Consider the following 18,980-nt stretch of genomic DNA (forward strand, 5'->3'; position numbering starts at 1 on the left):
AGGTTCAGAAAGAAGAGCTAGATAGTAAAGAAAGCCCGGTGGCCTAAGTAACTGAAGCCGACTTCCCAAGGATTGGGAATTGCTACTTATTAACAGTATTTTTTCCTTCCTTATTAGGTTTTATCACATGTAAATCCAGCAGATGGCACTAGGTAGTCTTGGAAAAGCATATAAATTTCTGACTTGAAGGCAGTGTTTGCCTAATGACCTTTTCTTTTCATGTAAACATTTTTATATTTTATTGTAGATGCCTTTAGCAATGGATAGGCTATGTTATATGTTATATGTCCATTTGCATATAACATCGCACCTAATTAATTTTTTAGCTGGGCTCTTAACGAACTTGTTAGATCTCTTCAAGTTTACTCTTTCTTGAATCCTATAGCCCATTTTTCTCACATCCATACTTACAGAAATGTAGTAAGAAAGAGCTCTGGATTCCCCGACATAACTTCTGTCCTCTGCCTAAACATTGCATTGTAATTGCCTCTACCCCCTATAAAAAATTAGAGGTAGTAATGGAAATAAAAGCTCCTCAGCTCAGCTTCCTGTGTGAGGATGTGCCAGGGCTGCCCTGGAAGAGGGCGACTCCAACCAGACAGGTAAGTGGTTTCGACAGGGTGCCAAGCCAGCTCTGCCTCCACTGAGGAGCAGCAAGAGGCAGGCGCTCTGGTTTGGCAGCCAGAAGGTTCTAGTTTTGCGGTCTGTGTGATGTCAGTTAATTTCCTTGGCCCTCTGTTTCCTCAGCTATAGGAATGAAAAGGCTGTCCTTATTCCTCTCTGATTATAGTAGGATGTCATAATAGCTGGTGTTAATCTTGTTTATCAAAAGTTACCTTGTCTGTTTATTACCTTTATGATATAAAAGGTGAACATTAGCACAAGAGGGAGTTGGTGAGTGATTTCTGTTAACTTTCGTGCTTGAGATTGAAATAACAAGATTCCTTTCTTTTTTCCTTGGGGAGCTGTGAGTAGTATTGCCTAGAAAAAGGCTGCTTTGGGAGGAAAATGGAAGCATTAGGGGAGGAGGAAAAAGGTGAGGCAGGAGAGCATATGGTTGGAGCAAGCTAATTAATCTGAAGTTTCAATCTAGCTTGGTAACATTTGCTCCCACACATCATGGCCAGAAATTAGACTCCTAATTCAAGCCACCTTTTGGGAAATTTGCATAAAACAGTGAATTGAGAAGAGTGTGTATATCCTACTGTCATAGGGTTGGAGTAAGGAGTGGTTGAGATAATTTAAAGATATACTTAGATTGGTCCCTCACAGCAACAACCAAGTAATACTAGTTTATTCTTAGCTTCTCAACAATCAGAAAAGTAAAGTTGGGATATGAAGGTAATCTAAAATCAAATGCAAAGATGCCTTTGGATCATCTGTATCAGAGGGCAGCACAGCAGGCCTCACTGCCTGTTTTTATAGTCTTTGATTAGAACATAGGCTGATCTGCTTACTTAGCATCTGTGGCTGCTTCTGTGCCACAGCAGCCGAGCTGAGTAGCTGTGGCAGGGACCGTATGGCCCAAAGTCTAAAATATTTACTCTCTGGCCCTTATAGAAAAGGTTTCCCTGATCTACATCATTGTTATGTTTTTACCTTGCTTTGTTCTTTAACACAGAAGTTCCCAGATGAATGTTGTTGTTTTTATTTTTATTTTTTATGGTTTGTTTTTTTTTTTTTTTTTTTTTTTTTTTTTTTTTTTTTTTTTTTTTTTTTTTTTGAGACGGAGACTTACTCTGTCGCCCAGGCTGGAGTGCAGTGATGCGATCTCGGCTCACTGCAAGCTCCGCCTCCTGGGTTCAGGCCATTCTCCTGCCTCAGCCTCCCAAGTAGCTGAGACTATAGGCGCCAGCCACCTCGCCCGGCTAATTTTTTGTATATTTTTTTTAGTAGAGACGGGGTTTCACTGTGTTAGCCAGGATAGGCTCCATCTCCTGACCTCGTGATCCACCCGCCTCAGCCTCCCAAAGTGCTGGGATTACAGGCGTGAGCCACTGCGCCCGGCCTTTTTTTTTTCTTAAATTAAAAGTGAGGGTTTTTATATCGGTTAGGGCTCTTTTATGACTATAGCTAAAAAGTAGTGAGAGAAAAACTCTTCGCTTCTACTTACACTGTTTGGGTGGAAGTGCTTCCGTGGAACAAAACCAGATGTTATTAGTTGCCTATTCTGGAGTCCTCTTTCTAGCCAACACTACTGCCTGGCCTACCTTTAGAATATAAGGAACATTCCTAAGGACAAACGCCTGACTGCAGGGAGGCACACTTCAAGCGGGTCTCACGGTTCAGCAGCGGACTTGGAGTTGTGATGTTTATCATGGTTATTGACCAAGGCCTGTGATCATAAGCTAACTCTTTTCTAATCGTGTTAGAAAACTTGATCTCCTAAATAAAGATTAAATGCCTGTCTTGCATATGAAGATAGGTTTAACTTAATATGTTATCATTTTATCATTAGTTTTTTAAAATATATAAGGTATGGTAATTTTATGTTATTAATTCTCCAACACTTGAGATATTTCTGTTGTTTAAGGAGCATTTCGTTAGGGACACTACACTTTTTAAAAATCTAAGATTAGGTAGAGGTATTTAATTTAGGGTTGATATCTGAATGTTCTTAAATGCTTGTAGATGATGTTGAAGTAAATTTCTGATATGAATAATCAGTGATTTTCATTACTAAGGTAAAAGACATGATAAAAAATCATACAGATAGATTTTGAGATATGAAATATGTCAACATACTACAGTTAGCATACAGAATCAGCATTTCATTGTTAGGACATTTTCCTCAATTTTCTAAAGCCAGCATTTCAATTGACTTTTCCAGACCATATTTGAAGATGTTAGTGGTTTTGGTGCCTGGCATCGAAGATGGTGTGTTCTTTCTGGAAACTGTATATCTTATTGGACTTATCCAGATGATGAGAAACGAAAGGTAATTTAAATAGTACTGTTTAGTGGTGAAAGCCTGATTGACTTTCATGTAGTGTTCATGGCAAATGTTCCCTCTGGCCCCCATCACTCACCCAAATTAATAACCCTTTTTATGTACTCACTAAGCCATTAAAAATGTTCTTGTTGGCCGGGCGCAGTGGCTCATGCCTGTAATCCCAGCACTTTGGGAGGCCGAGGCCGGCAGATCACCTGAGGTCAGGAGTTTGACACCAGCCTGGCCAACATAGCGAAATCCTGTCTCTGCTAAAAACACAAAAACTAGCCGGGTGTGGTGGCAGGTGCCTGTAGTCCCAGCTATTCAGGAGGCTGAGGATCCGGGAGGCGAAGGTTGCAGTGAGCCGAGATCACACCACGGCACTCCAGCCTGAGCTACAGAGCAAGACTCCATCTCAAAAAAAGGTTTTTGTTGTAGGTGTGTGTGTGTGTGGTATACCTTTAAAATTTTTATATCCTATTCATTCCCTGTGATTTGACAACTCTTAAAATGGCTTAACATGTATATTTTTCCTTCTTTTCTACTGGATGTTTAGTTATATTTTTTGTTGACATTTGAAGTTGGAAATGTTTTAAATTTAATTTTTATCTTATTAGTTAGGGTAAAACAGCAATGGAAACCTACCCACAGGAACAGTGGTTTGTATGTCGTTTCTGAAATTTGATAATAGGATTTTGTGTAATAAATTTTGTCATGTTTTTAAAGAAGTTAGTATTATTGCCCAAGTAAGATTATTTATTATCCCCAAACTGGAAAATAGAAATAAGCAGACTTAAAAAGAAAATCATCCATAACAGACATAGCTATTGCTCATATTTTGGTTAGATATCTTTTCAAACTTTAAAAATGTATAATATATAATAATTATTCATTTATGAATCCTTTTAAAAGGAAAAGCATGCTTTTTATAATCTGATTTTTTATTTGATAAAATATTCTAACATCTTTCATTATCAGTAAAGATAAGTCTATAATGCTGTGTTGGATAGCTATGTGTGTTACACTGTAGTCATTACAATTATTAATATTTTAAAATTTTATTGTGAAATGTTGGAGACATTCAAAAGGGTGTAAAATAATTTCATCAACCTCTGTGTTATTATTCCAGTTGAAACTCGCTGTGTAATTCTCTCTCCCGCAGAGATAACCGCTCTCCTAAACTTGTTTATTGTTCCCATGCACTTATTTAAATTTTTATTATACAGATTGAATATCCCTTATTCATAATCCTTGGGATTTAGAGGTGTTTCAGATTTGGGATTTTTTTTTCAGATCTTGGTATATTTGCATTATACTTGCCAGTTAATTATCTCCTAATCCAAAAATTGAAAATCTGAGATGCTCCAATGAGCATTTCCTTTAAGCATCATGTTGACTCTCAAAAAGTTTTAGATTTTGGAGCAATTCAGATTTCAAGATTTTCAGATTTTGGATGTTTAACCTGTACATGTATATAAGCAATATATGTTGCTGCAATTGCATGTTTTTAAATATTATACAGATAATAACATACTGTATGTATCATTCTGCAACTTGCCTTTTTTGGGTCGGTATGGTTTGTGAAATTTGTCTGGGGTGGTATGTGTAGCTTTAGTTTGTCCCCTTTTCTGTGTGTAGTATACTTTTGTAGGAACACATTACAATTTATCCATTCTCCTGTTTAGAGACCCTTAGATTATTTCTAAATTGTTGTATACAGACAATGCTGCTGTGATTCACTTTCTTCTTATTTTGTTTTGGTTTGTGCCTTTTACAGCCCATATGCAGGAAGATTTAGTTTCTTGTACACATGGATGAGAGTTCTTTTTTGAATGTTATCTCGTAGCAGAATTGCTGGGTTGTAGGGTTTGCACATCTACAACTTGATTTTGTCAAATGAGTCTCAAAAGCGGTTGAACGATTTTCCATTCCCACCAGGAGTATTTGCGAGCTCTCAGCTTTTCATATTCCCACTAACACATCATATGTCAGCCTTTTAAACTTCCATCAGTATGATAGATGTGAAATGTACTCTTATTTTAAAAGTTTTTGTGTCTTCTTGATTACTAGACTAAGTATCTTTTCTAAGCATAAGAGTGTGGATGGCCATTTATATTTTCTCTCCTATGAACTGATTATATATTATTCATTTTAATATTTTTTCATACATTGCAATTATATTTCCCTAGTCTTAGGCTTGGCATATCTTTTAATTTATCTTTTTAGTGTCTTTTTATGCACAGACTTTTCTAATGTTAAGGTAATCAGACCTGCCAGTCTATTGCTTTGTGCTTTTTAGGGTCTAATTTAAGAAACTATCCTTATCCTGGAGTCAAAGATTTCTTTTATACCTCTTTCTAAAGTTATAAAGTTTTATACTTCATATTTAATTTCCCTAGAATTGATTTTTTTTTCACCTGGATAACCAGTTATGCCAGCATCATTGAATGGTTGGTTCTTTCCCCACTGTGTTAGGTCATTCTTGCACTGCTATGAAGAAATACCCAAGACTGGGTAATTTTTAAATTGGCTCCTGGTTCTGCAGGCTGTACTGGAAGCATGACACTGGCATCTGCTCAGCTTCTGGGGAGGCCTCAGGGAGCTTTTACTCACAGCGGAAGGTGAAGTGGGAGCAGGTGCGTCACATGGTAAAAGCATGAGTGAGCGAGCGAGCAAGCGAGCAAAGGGAGGTACCATACATTTTTAAACAATCAATTCATGTGAGAATTCATTCACTATTTGGGGACAGCACCAAGGGGATTTCTTGAGAAATCCACCCCCGTGATCCAGTCACCTCCCACTAGGCCCCACCTCCAACACTGGGGATTACAATTCAACATGAGATCTGGGTGAAACAAATATCCAAACTATATCATTCACTGGTCCACCATGCCATTTCTCATGTGTATCAAGATGTCATTATAGGTGTAGGTTTATTTTTAGGCTCACTGTTCTGTTTCCTTTGGTTTGTTTCCCTATCCCAATCTCAATGACCATAGCTTTAAAATAAATCTTAATATCTGCTAAGGCTGGTCTCCTAACTTATGCAGTAATGTATAGTAGTTCCCCCTTATCCTCAGTGGATGCGTTCCAAGACCGCCAGTGAATGCATGAAACCATGGATAAGTACCAGACCCAGTTGCCATCAATCACAACACGTTTCTGTTGATGTCTTACACCCACAAATTTAATGCCTTTTCTATTTTAATTAAGCACTTACCATGTACTGTGGTGGTAACTTTGGCAGTTGGAGATGTGATAATGAAACTAGCATGAATTTCTTTTTCTTTCCTCACAATTTCGTGGATAGAAGATTTATTCTTACTGTGTAGATCTTGGCAACCTCAGTATACGATTTTTTTTCTTTCCGTATTAAGTTGCAGACTTTCACCTTTTCACATAAAGGAAGCACTTTATGATTTGTCTTTGGCATATCTACTTTTGCACTTTGGGGACCTTATTAAGTCAGATAGGGGCTACTTGAACACAAGCACCGCGTACTATAGCCGTTCATCTTTTTTTTTTTTTTTTTTGAGACGGAGTCTCGCTCTGTTGCCAAAGCTGGAGTGCAGTGACACGATCTTGGCTCACTGCAAGCTCCGCCTCCCGGGTTCACACCATTCTCCTGCCTCAGCGTCCTGAGTAGCTGGGACTACAGGCGCCCGCCACCATACCCAGCTAATTTTTTGTATTTTAGTAGAGATGGAGTTTCACCGTATTAGGCAGGATGGTCTCGATCTCAGTTGATCTTAGAACGCTACTAAGTGACTGCTGAGCAGGTAGCGGGTACAGCGTGGATACGCTGGACGAAGGGAGGATCCACATACCAGGTGCAATGGCAGGAGATTTTATCATGCTGCTTAGAATGGCATGCAGTTTAAAACTTAAGAATAGTTTTTCTATAATTTTTCTTTCAATATTTTTTAACTATGGTTGACTGGGTAATTGAAGCTATGGAAAGTGAAACCATGGATAAGCGGGGGCTACTGTATGACTATTCTTGGTTCTTGCTTTTTCCTTACACCGTGTGCACACACACACACCGCCGTCACCTCATGGAAATATACATACAGATACATACAACCATCAATAATAACTAAATTAACGTAGTTAAGGAAAGTGTAATACTCAGGTCGTATCTTAGCTAATGTTTTCCAGTGTGCTCACAGTGGAGGCATTTTCATGGCAGTTAGATAATCTTTGGGTTAAGTTTAAAGATTTCATGCGTAGTTGAGGAGTCAAGCATTATTCAAAGACACTTTACACATCCCTTCCTTCCATTCCCAGAATGTTTCACTTTTTTCTTTTCTTTTTTTTTGAGACAGGGTCTCGCTGGGTCACCCAGGCTGGAGTGCAGTAGACCGGTCTCGGCTCACTGCAACCTTTGCCTCCTGGGCTCAAGCGATTCTCTGCCTCAGCCTCCGGAGTAGCTGGGACTACAGGCAAGCACCACCACACACGGATAATTTTTGTATTTTCGGTGGAGATGGGGTTTCACCATGTTGGCCAGGCTGGTCTCAAACTCTTGAGCTCAAAGCGATCCACCCGTCTCCGCCTCCTGAAGTGTTGGGATTACGGGCATGAGCCACTGCACCCAGCCCTGTTTTGCATTTTATAATTGAAAATGTTCAAATGTACACAGAGCAAAAATAGTATAATGAACTTCCAGCTTAATTAATTATTCATTTTCAGGTTTCATTTATCTCCCCACAACACGCATGCATTTTTGTTTTGTTTTGTTTTGTTGCTTTGCTAGGGTGTTTTAAAACAAATACCAGAATTTATATTCTGTCATTTCTAGGTTGCAAATGCCCCAAGGGAAGTCAGGGTTTCAGACTAGCTTAATATTCTTCATTCTCCCTTGCTCATTGATTTTGGCCTTTGAAGGATTTTTCTACTTTCTGTCAATTTAATTATCTAGCATTTGGCGGCTTATATAATGAGAGGACTTTCAGACTATTTAATGTATCATATTTGCTGGAAACAATACTATGATTTATTTAAATAGTCCCCTATTATTGTCATTTAATTTGTTTAGAATTTTTTGCTATTATGAAAAAACAGTGACTACACATATTAGAATCTGTGTGTACATATTTATATACTTGCTTAGGATAAATTTAGGTGGAACTGTAGGATCAGAAAATGCTCATTGTTAATGGTTTTTGATTACTGTTGTCAAGTTGCCTACCAGTAACAGAGCATATTATACTTTCACCAGTGATGCATAAGAATCTGTGTCACTCACTCCCTAACCAATTAACAGAGGTTGTTACTGTTTTTTCCAGACTTAGCCAATCTAAGGTTTTAAAATGGTGTATTCTATTTTTATTTTTAAAAATTCTAATAGAGTTAGAGTTAGACACACTTAGAGTTGACATGAGGCTGTTGGCTCATGTGTGCCTATATGTGTTTCTTTTCCCATTTTCAGGACTGAGCAGTGGTTTGTAGTTTGTTTGAGTTCTTTGTAGATTCTGGATATTAGCCCTTTGTCAGATGAGTACATTGCAAAAATTTTCTCCCATTCTGTAGGTTGCCTGTTCACTCTGATGGTAGTTTCTTTTGCTGTGCAGAAGCTCTTTAGTTTAATTAGATCCCATTTGTCAATTTTGGCTTTTGCTGCCATTGCTTTTGGTGTTTTAGACATGAAGTCCTTGCCCATGCCTATGTCCTGAATGGTATTACCTAGGTTTTCTTCTAGGGTTTTTATGGTATTAGGTCTAACATTTAAGTCTCTAATCCATCTTGAATTAATTTTCGTATAAGAAGTAAGGAAAGGATCCAGTTTCAGCTTTCTACTTATGGCTAGCCAGTTTTCCCAGCACCATTTATTAAATAGGGAATCCTTTCCCCATTTCTTGTTTCTCTCAGGTTTGTCAAAGATCAGATGGCTGTAGATGTGTGGTATTATTTCTGAGGACTCTGTTCTGTTCCATTGGTCTATATCTCTGTTTTGGTACCAGTACCATGCTGTTTTGGTTACTGTAGCCTTGTAGTATAGTTTGAAGTCAGGTAGCGTGATGCCTCCAGCTTTGTTCTTATGACTTAGGATTGTCTTGGCAATGCGGGCTCTTTTTTGGTTCCATATGAACTTTAAAGCCGTTTTTTCCAATTCTGTGAAGAAACTCATTGGTAGCTTGATGGGGATGGCATTGAATCTATAAATAACCTTGGGCAGTATGGCCATTTTCACGATATTGATTCTTCCTATCCATGAGCATGGTATGTTCTTCCATTTGTTAGTGTCCTCTTTTTATTTCACTGAGCAGTGGTTTGTAGTTCTCCTTGAAGAGGTCCTTGACATCCCTTGTAAGTTGGATTCCTAGGTATTTTATTCTCTTTGAAGCAATTGTGAATGGAAGTTCATTCATGATTTGGCTCTCTGTTTGTCTGTTACTGGTGTATAAGAATGCTTGTGATTTTTGCGCATTAATTTTGTATCCTGAGACTTTGCTGAAGTTTCTTATCAGCTTAAGGAGATTTTGGGCTGAGACAATGGGGTTTTCTAAATATACAATCATGTCATCTGCAAACAGGGACAATTTGACTTCTTCTTTTCCTAACTGAATACCCTTTATTTCTTTCTCTTGCCTGATTGCCCTAGCCAGAACCTCCAACACTATGTTGAATAGGAGTGGTGAGAGAGGGCATCCCTGTCTTGTGCCAGTTTTCAAAGGGAATTTTTCCAGTTTTTGCCCATTCAGTATGGTATTGGCTGTGGGTTTGTCATAAATAGCTCTTATTATTTTGAGGTACGTTCCATCAATACCAAATTTATTGAGCATTTTTAGCATGAAGGGCTGTTGAATTTTGTCAAAAGCCTTTTCTGCATCTATTGAGATAATCATGTGGTTCTTGTCTTTGGTTCTGTTTATATGCTGGATTACGTTTATTGATTTGTGAATGTTGAACCAGCCTGCATCCCAGGGATGAAGCCCACTTAATCATGGTGGATAAGCTTTTTGATGTGCTGCTGAATCCGGTTTGCCAGTATTTTATTGAGAATTTTTGCATCGATGTTCATCATGGATATTGGTCTAAAATTTTCTTTTTTTGTTGTATCTCTGCCAGGCTTTGGTATCAGGATGATGTTGGCCTCATAAAATGAGTTAGGGAGGATTCGCTCTTTTCCAATTGATTGGAATAGTTTCAGAAGGAATGGTACCAGCTCCTCCTTGTACCTCTGGTAGAATTCAGCTGTGAATCCATCTGGTCCTGGACTTTTTTTGGTTGGTAGGCTATTAATTATTGCCTCAATTTCAGAGCCTGCTATTGGTCTATTCAGGGATTCAACTTCTTCCTGGTTTAGTCTTGGAAGAGTGTAAGTGTCCAGGAAATTATCCATTTCTTCTAGATTTTCTAGTTGATTTGCGTAGAGGTGTTTATAGTATTCTCTGATGGTAGTTTGTATTTCTGTGGGGTCGGTGGTGATATCCCCTTTATCATTTTTTATTGTGTCTATTTGATTCTTCTCCCTTTTCTTCTTTATTAGTCTTGCTAGCAGTCTGTCAATTTTGTTGATTTTTTCAAAAAACCAACTCCTGGATTCATTGAGTTTTTGGAGGGTTTTTTGTGTCTATCTCCTTCAGTTCTGCTCTGATCTTAGTTATTTCTTGCCTTCTGCTAGCTTTTGAATGTGTTTGCTCTTGCTTCTCCAGTTCTTTTAATTGTGATGTTAGAGTGTCAATTTTAGATCTTTCCAGCTTTCTCTTGTGGGCATTTAGTGCTATAAATTTCCCTCTACACACTGCTTTAAATGTGTCCCAGAGATTCTGGTATGTTGTATCTTTGTTCTCATTGGTTTCAAAGAACATCTTTATTTCTGCCTTCATTTCATTATGTACCCAGTAGTCATTCAGGAGCAGGTTGTTCAGTTTCCATGTAGTTGAGCGGTTTTGATTGAGTTTCTTAGTCCTGAGTTCTAGTTTGATTGCACTGTGGTCTGAGAGACAGTTTGTTATAATTTCTGTTCTTGTACATTTGCTGAGGAGTGCTTTACTTCCAATTATGTGGTCAATTTTGGAATAAGTGTGATGTGGTGCTGAGAAGAATGTATATTCTGTTGATTTGGGGTGGAGAGTTCTATAGATGTCTATTAGGTCCACTTGGTGCAGAGATGAGTTCAATTCCTGGATATCCTTGTTAACTTTCTGTCTCGTTGATCTGTCTAATGTTGACAGTGGAGTGTTGAAGTCTCCCATTATTATTGTATGGGAGTCTAAGTCTCTTTGTAAGTCTCTAAGGACTTGCTTTATGAATTTGGGTGCTCCTGTATTGGGTGCATATACATTTAGGATAGTTAGCTCTTCCTGTTGAATGGATCCCTTTACCATTATGTAATGGCCTTCTTTGTCTCTTTTGATCGTTGATGGTTTAAAGTCTATTTTATCAGAGACTAGGATTGCAACCCCTGCTGTTTTTTGTTCTCCATTTGCTTGGTAGATCTTCCTCCATCCCTTTATTTTGAGCCTATGTATGTCTCTGCATGTGAGATGGGTCTCCTGAATACAGCAGACTGATGGGTCTTGACTCTTTATCCAGTTTGCCAGTCTGTGTCTTTTAATTGGAGCATTTAGTCCATTAACATTTAAGGTTAATATGGTTATGTGTGAACTTGATCCTGTCATTATGATATTAACTGGTTATTTTGCTCGTTAGTTGATGCAGTTTCTTCCTAGCCTCGATGGTCTTTACATTTTGGCATGTTTTTGCAATGGCTGGTACCGGTTGTTCCTTTCCATGTTTAGGGCTTCCTTCAGGGTCTCTTGTAAGGCAGGCCTGGTGGTGACAAAATCTCTAAGCATTTGCTTATCTGTAAAGGATTTTATTTCTCCTTCACTTATGAAGCTTAGTTTGGCTGGATATGAAATTCTGGGTTTAAAATTCTTTTCTTTAAGAACGTTGAATATTGGCCCCCGCTCTCTTCTGGCTTGTAGAGTTTCTGCCGAGAGATCTGCTGTTAGTCTGATGGGCTTCCCTTTGTGGGTAACCCGACCTTTCTCTCTGGCTGCCCTTAAGATTTTTTCCTTCATTTCAACTTTGGTGAATCTGGCAATTATGTGTCTTGGAGTTGCTCTTCTCGAGGAGTATCTTTGTGGTGTTCTCTGTATTTCCTGAATTTGAATGTTGGCCTGCCCTACTAGGTTGGGGAAGTTCTCCTGGATGATATCCTGAAGAGTGTTTTCCAACCTGGTTCCATTTTCCCCCTCACTTTCAGGCACCCCAATCAGACGTAGATTTGGTCTTTTTACATAATCCCATACTTCTTGCAGGCTTTGTTCATTTCTTTTTCTTCTTTTTTCTTTTGGTTTCTCTTCTCGCTTCATTTCATTCATTTGATCCTCAATCGCTCATATTCTTTCTTCCAGTTGATCGAGTCGGTTACTGAAGCTTGTGCATTTGTCACGTATTTCTCGTGTCATGGTTTTCATCTCTGTCAGTTCGTTTATGATGTTCTCTGCATTAATTAGTCTAGCTGTCAATTCTTCCACTCTTTTTTCAGGATTTTTAGTTTCTTTCTACTGGGTACGTAATTCCTCCTTTAGCTCTGAGAAGTTTGATGGACTGAAGCCTTCTTCTCTCATTTCATCAAAGTCATTCTCTGACCAGCTTTGATCCGTTGCTGGCGATGAGCTGCGCTCCTTTGCAGGGGGAGATGCGCTCTTATTTTTTGAATTTCCAGCTTTTCTGCCCTGCTTCTTCCCCATCTTCGTGGTTTTATCTGCCTCTGGTCTTTGATGATGGTGATGTACTGATGCGATTTTGGTGTAGGTGTTCTTCCTGTTTGATAGATTTCCTTCTAATAGTCAGGACCCTCAGCTGTAGGTCTGTTGGAGATTGCTTGAGGTCCACTCCAGACCCTGTTTGCCTGGGTATCAGCAGCAGAGGTTGCAGAAGATAGAATATTGCTGAACAGCGAGTGTACCTGTCTGATTCTTACTTTGGAGGCTTCCTCTCAGGGGTGTACTCCACCCTGTAAGGTGTGGGGTGTCAGACTGCCCCTAGTGGGGGATGTCTTCCAGTTAGGCTACTCAGGGGTCAGGGACCCACTTGAGCAGGCAGTCTGTCCGTTCTCAGATGTTAACCTCCGTGCTGGGAGATCCACTGCTCTCTTCAAAGCTGTCAGACAGAGTCGTTCGCGTCTGCACAGGCCTCTGCTGCTTCCCCTTTTGTTGTTTAGCTGTGCCCTGTCCCCAGAGGTGGAGTCTACAGAGACAGGCAGGTTTCCTTGAGCTGCTGTGAGCTCTTCCCAGTTCGAGCTTCCCAGCAGCTTTGTTTACCTACTTAAGCCTCAGCAATGGCGGGCGCCCCTCCCCCAGCCTCGCTGCTGCCGTTTCGGTTAGATCGCAGACTGCTGTGCTAGCAATGAGGGAGGCTCCGTGGCCGTGGGACCCTCCCGGCCAGGTGTGGGATATAATCTCCTGGTGTGCCCGTTTGCTTAAAGTGCAGTATTGGGGTGGGAATTACCCGATTTTCTAGGTGTTGTGTGTCTCAGTTCCCCTGGCTAGGAAAAGGGATTCCCTTCCCCCTTGCGCTTCCTAGGTGAGGCAATGCCTCGCCCTGCTTCAGCTCTCGCTGGTCGGGCTGCAGCAGCTGACCAGCACCAATTGTCCGGCACTCCCCAGTGAGATGACCCCAGTACCTCAGTTGAAAATGCAGAAGTCACCGGCCTTCTGTGTCGCTCGCGCTGGGAGTTGGAGACTGGAGCTGTTCCTATTCGGCCATCTTGCTCCGCCCCCCGTGTTTCTCATTGTTATAGCTGGTTTTGGTACCTGGGACTCATTATACTGTTGTTTGTATTTTTTATTTGAAGTTCACCATAATAAAGAGCTTTATAGGATAGGTGGGAAGAGCTACTAGTTGATATTTTTGGGTGTTATTTTTATGTCTAGCTAGGAACAATAATAAATGTTAAATATGTTTCTCTAAGCCCAGCATAACTAAATTTTAACTTTTAAATGAATAGCTTTTTAATTTTAATTTTAATTTGTACCAACTTAAATGCTGCTTAATACTTACTTAGTCTTATTTTCTACTGATTTCTCTTAATTTGTTTTTAAAGAATCCCATAGGAAGGATAAATCTGGCTAATTGTACCAGTCGTCAGATAGAACCAGCCAACAGAGAATTTTGTGCAAGACGCAACACTTTTGAATTAATTACTGTCCGACCACAAAGAGAAGATGACCGAGAGACTCTTGTCAGCCAATGCAGGGACACACTCTGTGTCACCAAGTATGTATTGGCCGATAAATATTTCGATCAGCTAAGCAATTGATTGCCCATTATGTACACTATGTACTTACCACTAGGAAATATCAGAGATGGTCCTTGACGTTGAAAAGGGCACAGCCTTAGCGAGAAAACAAAACACACGCAAAGCAGTAAGTGAACCATCTATAATAACTAAATTAACGTAGTTAAGGAAAGTATAATACTCAGGTCGTATCTTAGCTAATGTTTTCCAGTATGCTCACAGTGGAGGCATTGTCATGGCAGTTAGATAATCTTTGGGTTAAGTTTAAAGATGTCATGCGTAGTTGAGGAGTCAAGCATTATTCAAAGACACTTTACACATCCCTTCCTTCCATTCCCAGAATAACCTCAGTAGGCAGATGACTCACAAAAACAATCTCATTCTATTCTGCAAATTTCTGGATGGAGATTAACAGAATAAAACTTTTGGGGGTACCCCTTTTTTAATTAACCCTGAGCTCAAGTGTAAGATACAAAGGCTTATTGCTAAGATTCTGAGATCGGTTTCTTTGCTTGGATACCTAGGAGAAGCTTGAAGACCAACTTCAGTGTACAGAGTTGTCATTAGGTACAAAAGTGAGAATTTGATAAGATCTCTAGTAATTAGGCTGTTGCTGGATATTGCAGATGGGGGGAGATTGGTAGGACTAGCTTTATGAGTTTCTAATGTGAAAATATTAGAAAGCTATAGCCAGGAGACACGATACTAAAATAGAACAAAGTTGCCCAGAGACTGCCAATTTGTTTTAAAATAGCTAGATAGAAGACTCATTTGTTGGAAAATTTTGATGTCTAGATTACTTTCAGATTTATTCATTTTAACTCATTCATTCTTTCAGGGGTCTTCTATGCAGTGGTGGAATCAGACAGGGCAGGACAGGCAAAATGGATTTCTAATCATTTTTTTTGATAGCGACCTGTCCATGGCCATGGTCAGTGGAGGAACCAACCAAAGTGCAGTATCCAGATAGTTCTTGACCACAGCAGCCCACTTCAGCCATTTTGAATATCACTCACATTTTTTGTATAACCTTATTTTTCACTGGTTGCATAAACTCTCTTAGACTTCTCTGTAGACCTTCCCCTGTGATGAAAAAGAAAAAAAAAGCCAGATTACATGTTGCTTTAATTACTCTGTGCCTCATTTACTTGTGGTCTTTCTTACTATAAAATTATAACTTGGATGGGTACCCTTCGCTCAAGCATATGAGAGTGGTACATTCTCAATTCAGTCTTGGCTGAGTCTTCAGCTTTGCTTGGTGGCCTAAATTTTATTTAACTTTTTTAATGGTGAGAATATAAACATTCTGCAGTTCTGCATTCTCCTTTGCCTTGCTGATCTGTTTCCTTACAGGGCCTTGGGCCTTTTGGACTTAGGCCTTTTACTTGAATTTAATGTACCTCATTTTCATTTCTACTAACTAAGTTTGCTGTCAATGCTAACGATTTGTCTTCTGATCTCTACTGCATACTTCAAAACAGAGACTACACATTGAAACCAGAATGTTTTATCACATGGGGAGGCAGTAGTTACAGTGGAGTTTTGAGGTCAACAGATTTAAGTTTAAATTCTGACTGATCAAATGTAACCATGGCAGGTCACTTAACTTTGCTGGCCCTCTGAAATCTTGTGTGTCAAAAAGGAAAAATAAACTCTACAGTGACAATAGAGTTTTTTGTTGTTGTTGTTGTTGTTGTTTTAAGCCTCTTGAACCAGAATAGGTTCACAGAGACTTCAGACAATAGAGATGAATGAGTAAACACACTTAGCACAGTTTTGAGTACATGGAATGAGCTTAACAAATGGTGGCTATTATAAGTGCAGTACTTTCTTCATTGACTACTAGAAGGTGATAAACTCCGCTTATTCATATTTACACCATTTCTAGTACCAATGGGGAGAACTTATAAAGTTGTAGAATGAGTGCAATGTAAAAACCTAATGGCTGGCCGTTCCCTAGAATGATGTTCGGGCTATGAGTTAGGGAATCCCCCCTTCCTTACTCTGGCCTGCCCTGCCAACTAGTTATTCATTCAACTTGTAGCTAGGAAAATATTCCTAATATGGACAGTGAGGTTAGGATAGACAAAGTCTTAGGATCTTTAGATAGTTTATTATAAATACCATGTTCTACTAATATAGTAGGACAAATCTAATGGGAGACAGTGCAAAATAATATTACCTGTAGAGCCAGGTGAAGGATCATGAGTCTGGGATTGCAGCTGTTGGGGAACCTGACTCTGAAGATTATATTGGGAGTGCCTATATTCAGGGAGGGCCTATATTCAGGCCTTTGGTGCTCTTGCTGAGAAGTTGCCCACACTCAGTGGGTGTCCTATACCATCAGGTTACCCAGACCACACACTACCTGTATAAAACACCTGTTGGAAACACCATCCTTTACCAAGTGTAATCAGTGTAAGTTAGCATCAGTTAACCAAACTGGGGATAATTTTCCTCTGTTTTATTTGGAGATGCACCTCACTAAGTGGCTCTGGATTAGCATCTATATCAGGTGGTTAAAGGGAATTCATCTACTGGTTTATTTAGTCATTTTTTTTCCCTAGCAAGAGTACATGCGGGTATGGAATGCGGGGAGAAGAATTCTGACCTCTTTGGTGGTTTGTTCCTGTAGGAACTGGCTGTCTGCAGATACTAAAGAAGAGCGGGATCTCTGGATGCAAAAACTCAATCAAGTTATTGTTGATATTCGCCTCTGGCAACCTGATGCTTGCTACAAACCTATTGGAAAGCCTTAAACTGGGAAATTTCCATGCTAGCTAGAGCTTTTTTGATGTCATCTTAAGAAACACACTTAAGAGCATCAGGTTTACTGATTGCATTTTATGCTTTAAGTACGAAAGGGTTTGTGCCAATATTCACTATGTATTATGCAGTATTTATATCTTTTGTTTGTAAAACTTTAACCGATTTCTGTCATTCATCAATGAGTAGAAGTAAATACATTATAGTTGATTTTCCTAAATCTTAATTTAAAAGCCTCATTTTCCTAGAAATCTAATTATTCAGTTATTCATGACAATATTTTTTTAAAAGTAAGACATTCTGAGTCGTCTTCTTGGAGCTGTAGGTCTTGAAACAGCAACATCTTTCAGGGGTTGGAGACAGAAACCCATTCTCCAATCTCAGTAGTTTTTTTGAAAGGCTGTGATCATTTATTGATCATGATATGTCTTGTTACTAGGGTACTAAAAAAATGTCTAAGGCCTTTACAGAAACATTTTTAGTGATGAGGATGAGAACTTTTTCAAATAGCAAATATATATTGGCTTAAAGTGTGAGGCTGCCTTCAGAAAAGATATGTAGACATAGGAGGCAATGTGTGAGACTTGGGGGTTCAATATTTTATATAGAAGAGTTAATAAGCACATGGTTTACATTTACTCAGCTACTATATATGCAATGTGGTGCACATTTTCATAGAATTCTGGCTTCATTACGATCAGACTTCGCATATTAGTTTTTTCTGTAATAAGCTTACAGACTTAGCATATTAGTTTTTTCTACTACAACAAGTGTAAATTGAAAAATCTTTATATTAAAAAAGTAAACTGTTATGAAGCTGCTATGGACTAATAATACTTTGCTTGCCAAAGTGGGTTTTGTTGTTGTTTGGTTTTTTTTTTTTTGGTTCATGAACAATAGTGTCTAGAAACCCATTTTGAAATTGGAAAATTATTAAGTCACATATCACCTTTAAACACCTTTTTTTAATTATAAAATATTGTAAAGCAGGGTCTCAACTTTTAAATACTTTGAATTTCTTCTCTGAATTATTAAAGTTCTTTATGACCTCATTTATAAACACTAAATTCTGTCACCTCCTGTCATTTTATTTTTTATTCATTCAAATGTATTTTTTCTTGTGTATATTATAAAAATATATTTTATGAGCTCTTACTCAAATAAATACCTGTAAATGTCTAAAGGAATCAGTTGTTTAGGAAGCACTGCTTCAGTGTGTGGTATGGTTGCTCTGCATCCCTGGGCTGGGAGCTTCTTGTGGGTACTGTGCTGACAATGTCTCATCCATCTTTTTCTCTACCCAGTTTGGCTTATTGTGTGTTCTTAGGGCTGCTATTGAATGCTAAGTGAATGAAGGATCTATTTCTGAGGCATTTCAACTGAATATGGTAATTGGATGTGCATTTGAAGAGAGGGAGTATAATTCCCAAGTCTTTAGCAGATACTGAATGGATGAGTGGTATCATCAGCCAGACAGGGAATAGGTTTGATGGGACTGATAAGAAGGTGCCTTGTATTTATTTATAGACTTGCATTTATTTTTGAGTAGGCCTTCAAAGGGCACAAAAGCATGGTACAAAATTCAGAATGCACAAAGAAGGTAAAGTTAAAAAGCAAGTCTTCTCCCACTGTCATAACTACTTTTACCAATGTTTATGTCCTGCCAGAGGACACTACACATGTTGCATAGAAATATTTATATTCTTTTGTTCATAAAAATATTCTATACATACCATTTATTGTAAGTTAAACAAAAAGTGTAACAGTATTCCTTAGAGATCATCTTAATATATAGATAGTATTATAAAATTCAACTTTAGAAGAAATTTAGTTTAAGGTGATTATGAGACCTCAAGCTAGATATACTCCATAAGCAGTAGAAAATGTCACCCTGAAGATTTTCAGTGTCATCTGCCTAAGGGGGATTGTTGAAACTATTGGAGTGAATAAGATCATCCAGGGAATATGATGTGGGAAGAGAAGAAAGAAAAAAAGGAACACTGTTCTTTTTTTTTTTTTTTTTTT

The 18,980-nt window shown here is 38.7% G+C and overlaps 1 protein-coding gene across 3 annotated transcripts in view; it reads left to right on the forward strand.

Moving 5' to 3' along the window:
• ANLN (anillin actin binding protein) overlaps window positions 1-18,142 on the forward strand; it is a 70,402-nt gene extending 52,260 nt beyond the window's left edge. For all 3 annotated transcript variants that reach the window (XM_010361134.2, XM_030932550.1, XM_010361135.2), the window contains 3 exons: window positions 2,831-2,938; window positions 13,995-14,167; window positions 16,825-18,142. In XM_010361134.2, coding sequence (XP_010359436.1) covers window positions 2,831-2,938; window positions 13,995-14,167; window positions 16,825-16,948 — 405 coding nt within the window. In that variant the 3' untranslated portion in view covers window positions 16,949-18,142. The remainder of the gene's footprint in view (window positions 1-2,830; window positions 2,939-13,994; window positions 14,168-16,824) is intronic.
• Window positions 18,143-18,980: the final 838 nt, after the last annotated feature.

The sequence above is a fragment of the Rhinopithecus roxellana genome, chromosome 6 (assembly GCF_007565055.1).
Source record: "Rhinopithecus roxellana isolate Shanxi Qingling chromosome 6, ASM756505v1, whole genome shotgun sequence".
Lineage (NCBI taxonomy): Eukaryota > Metazoa > Chordata > Mammalia > Primates > Cercopithecidae > Rhinopithecus > Rhinopithecus roxellana.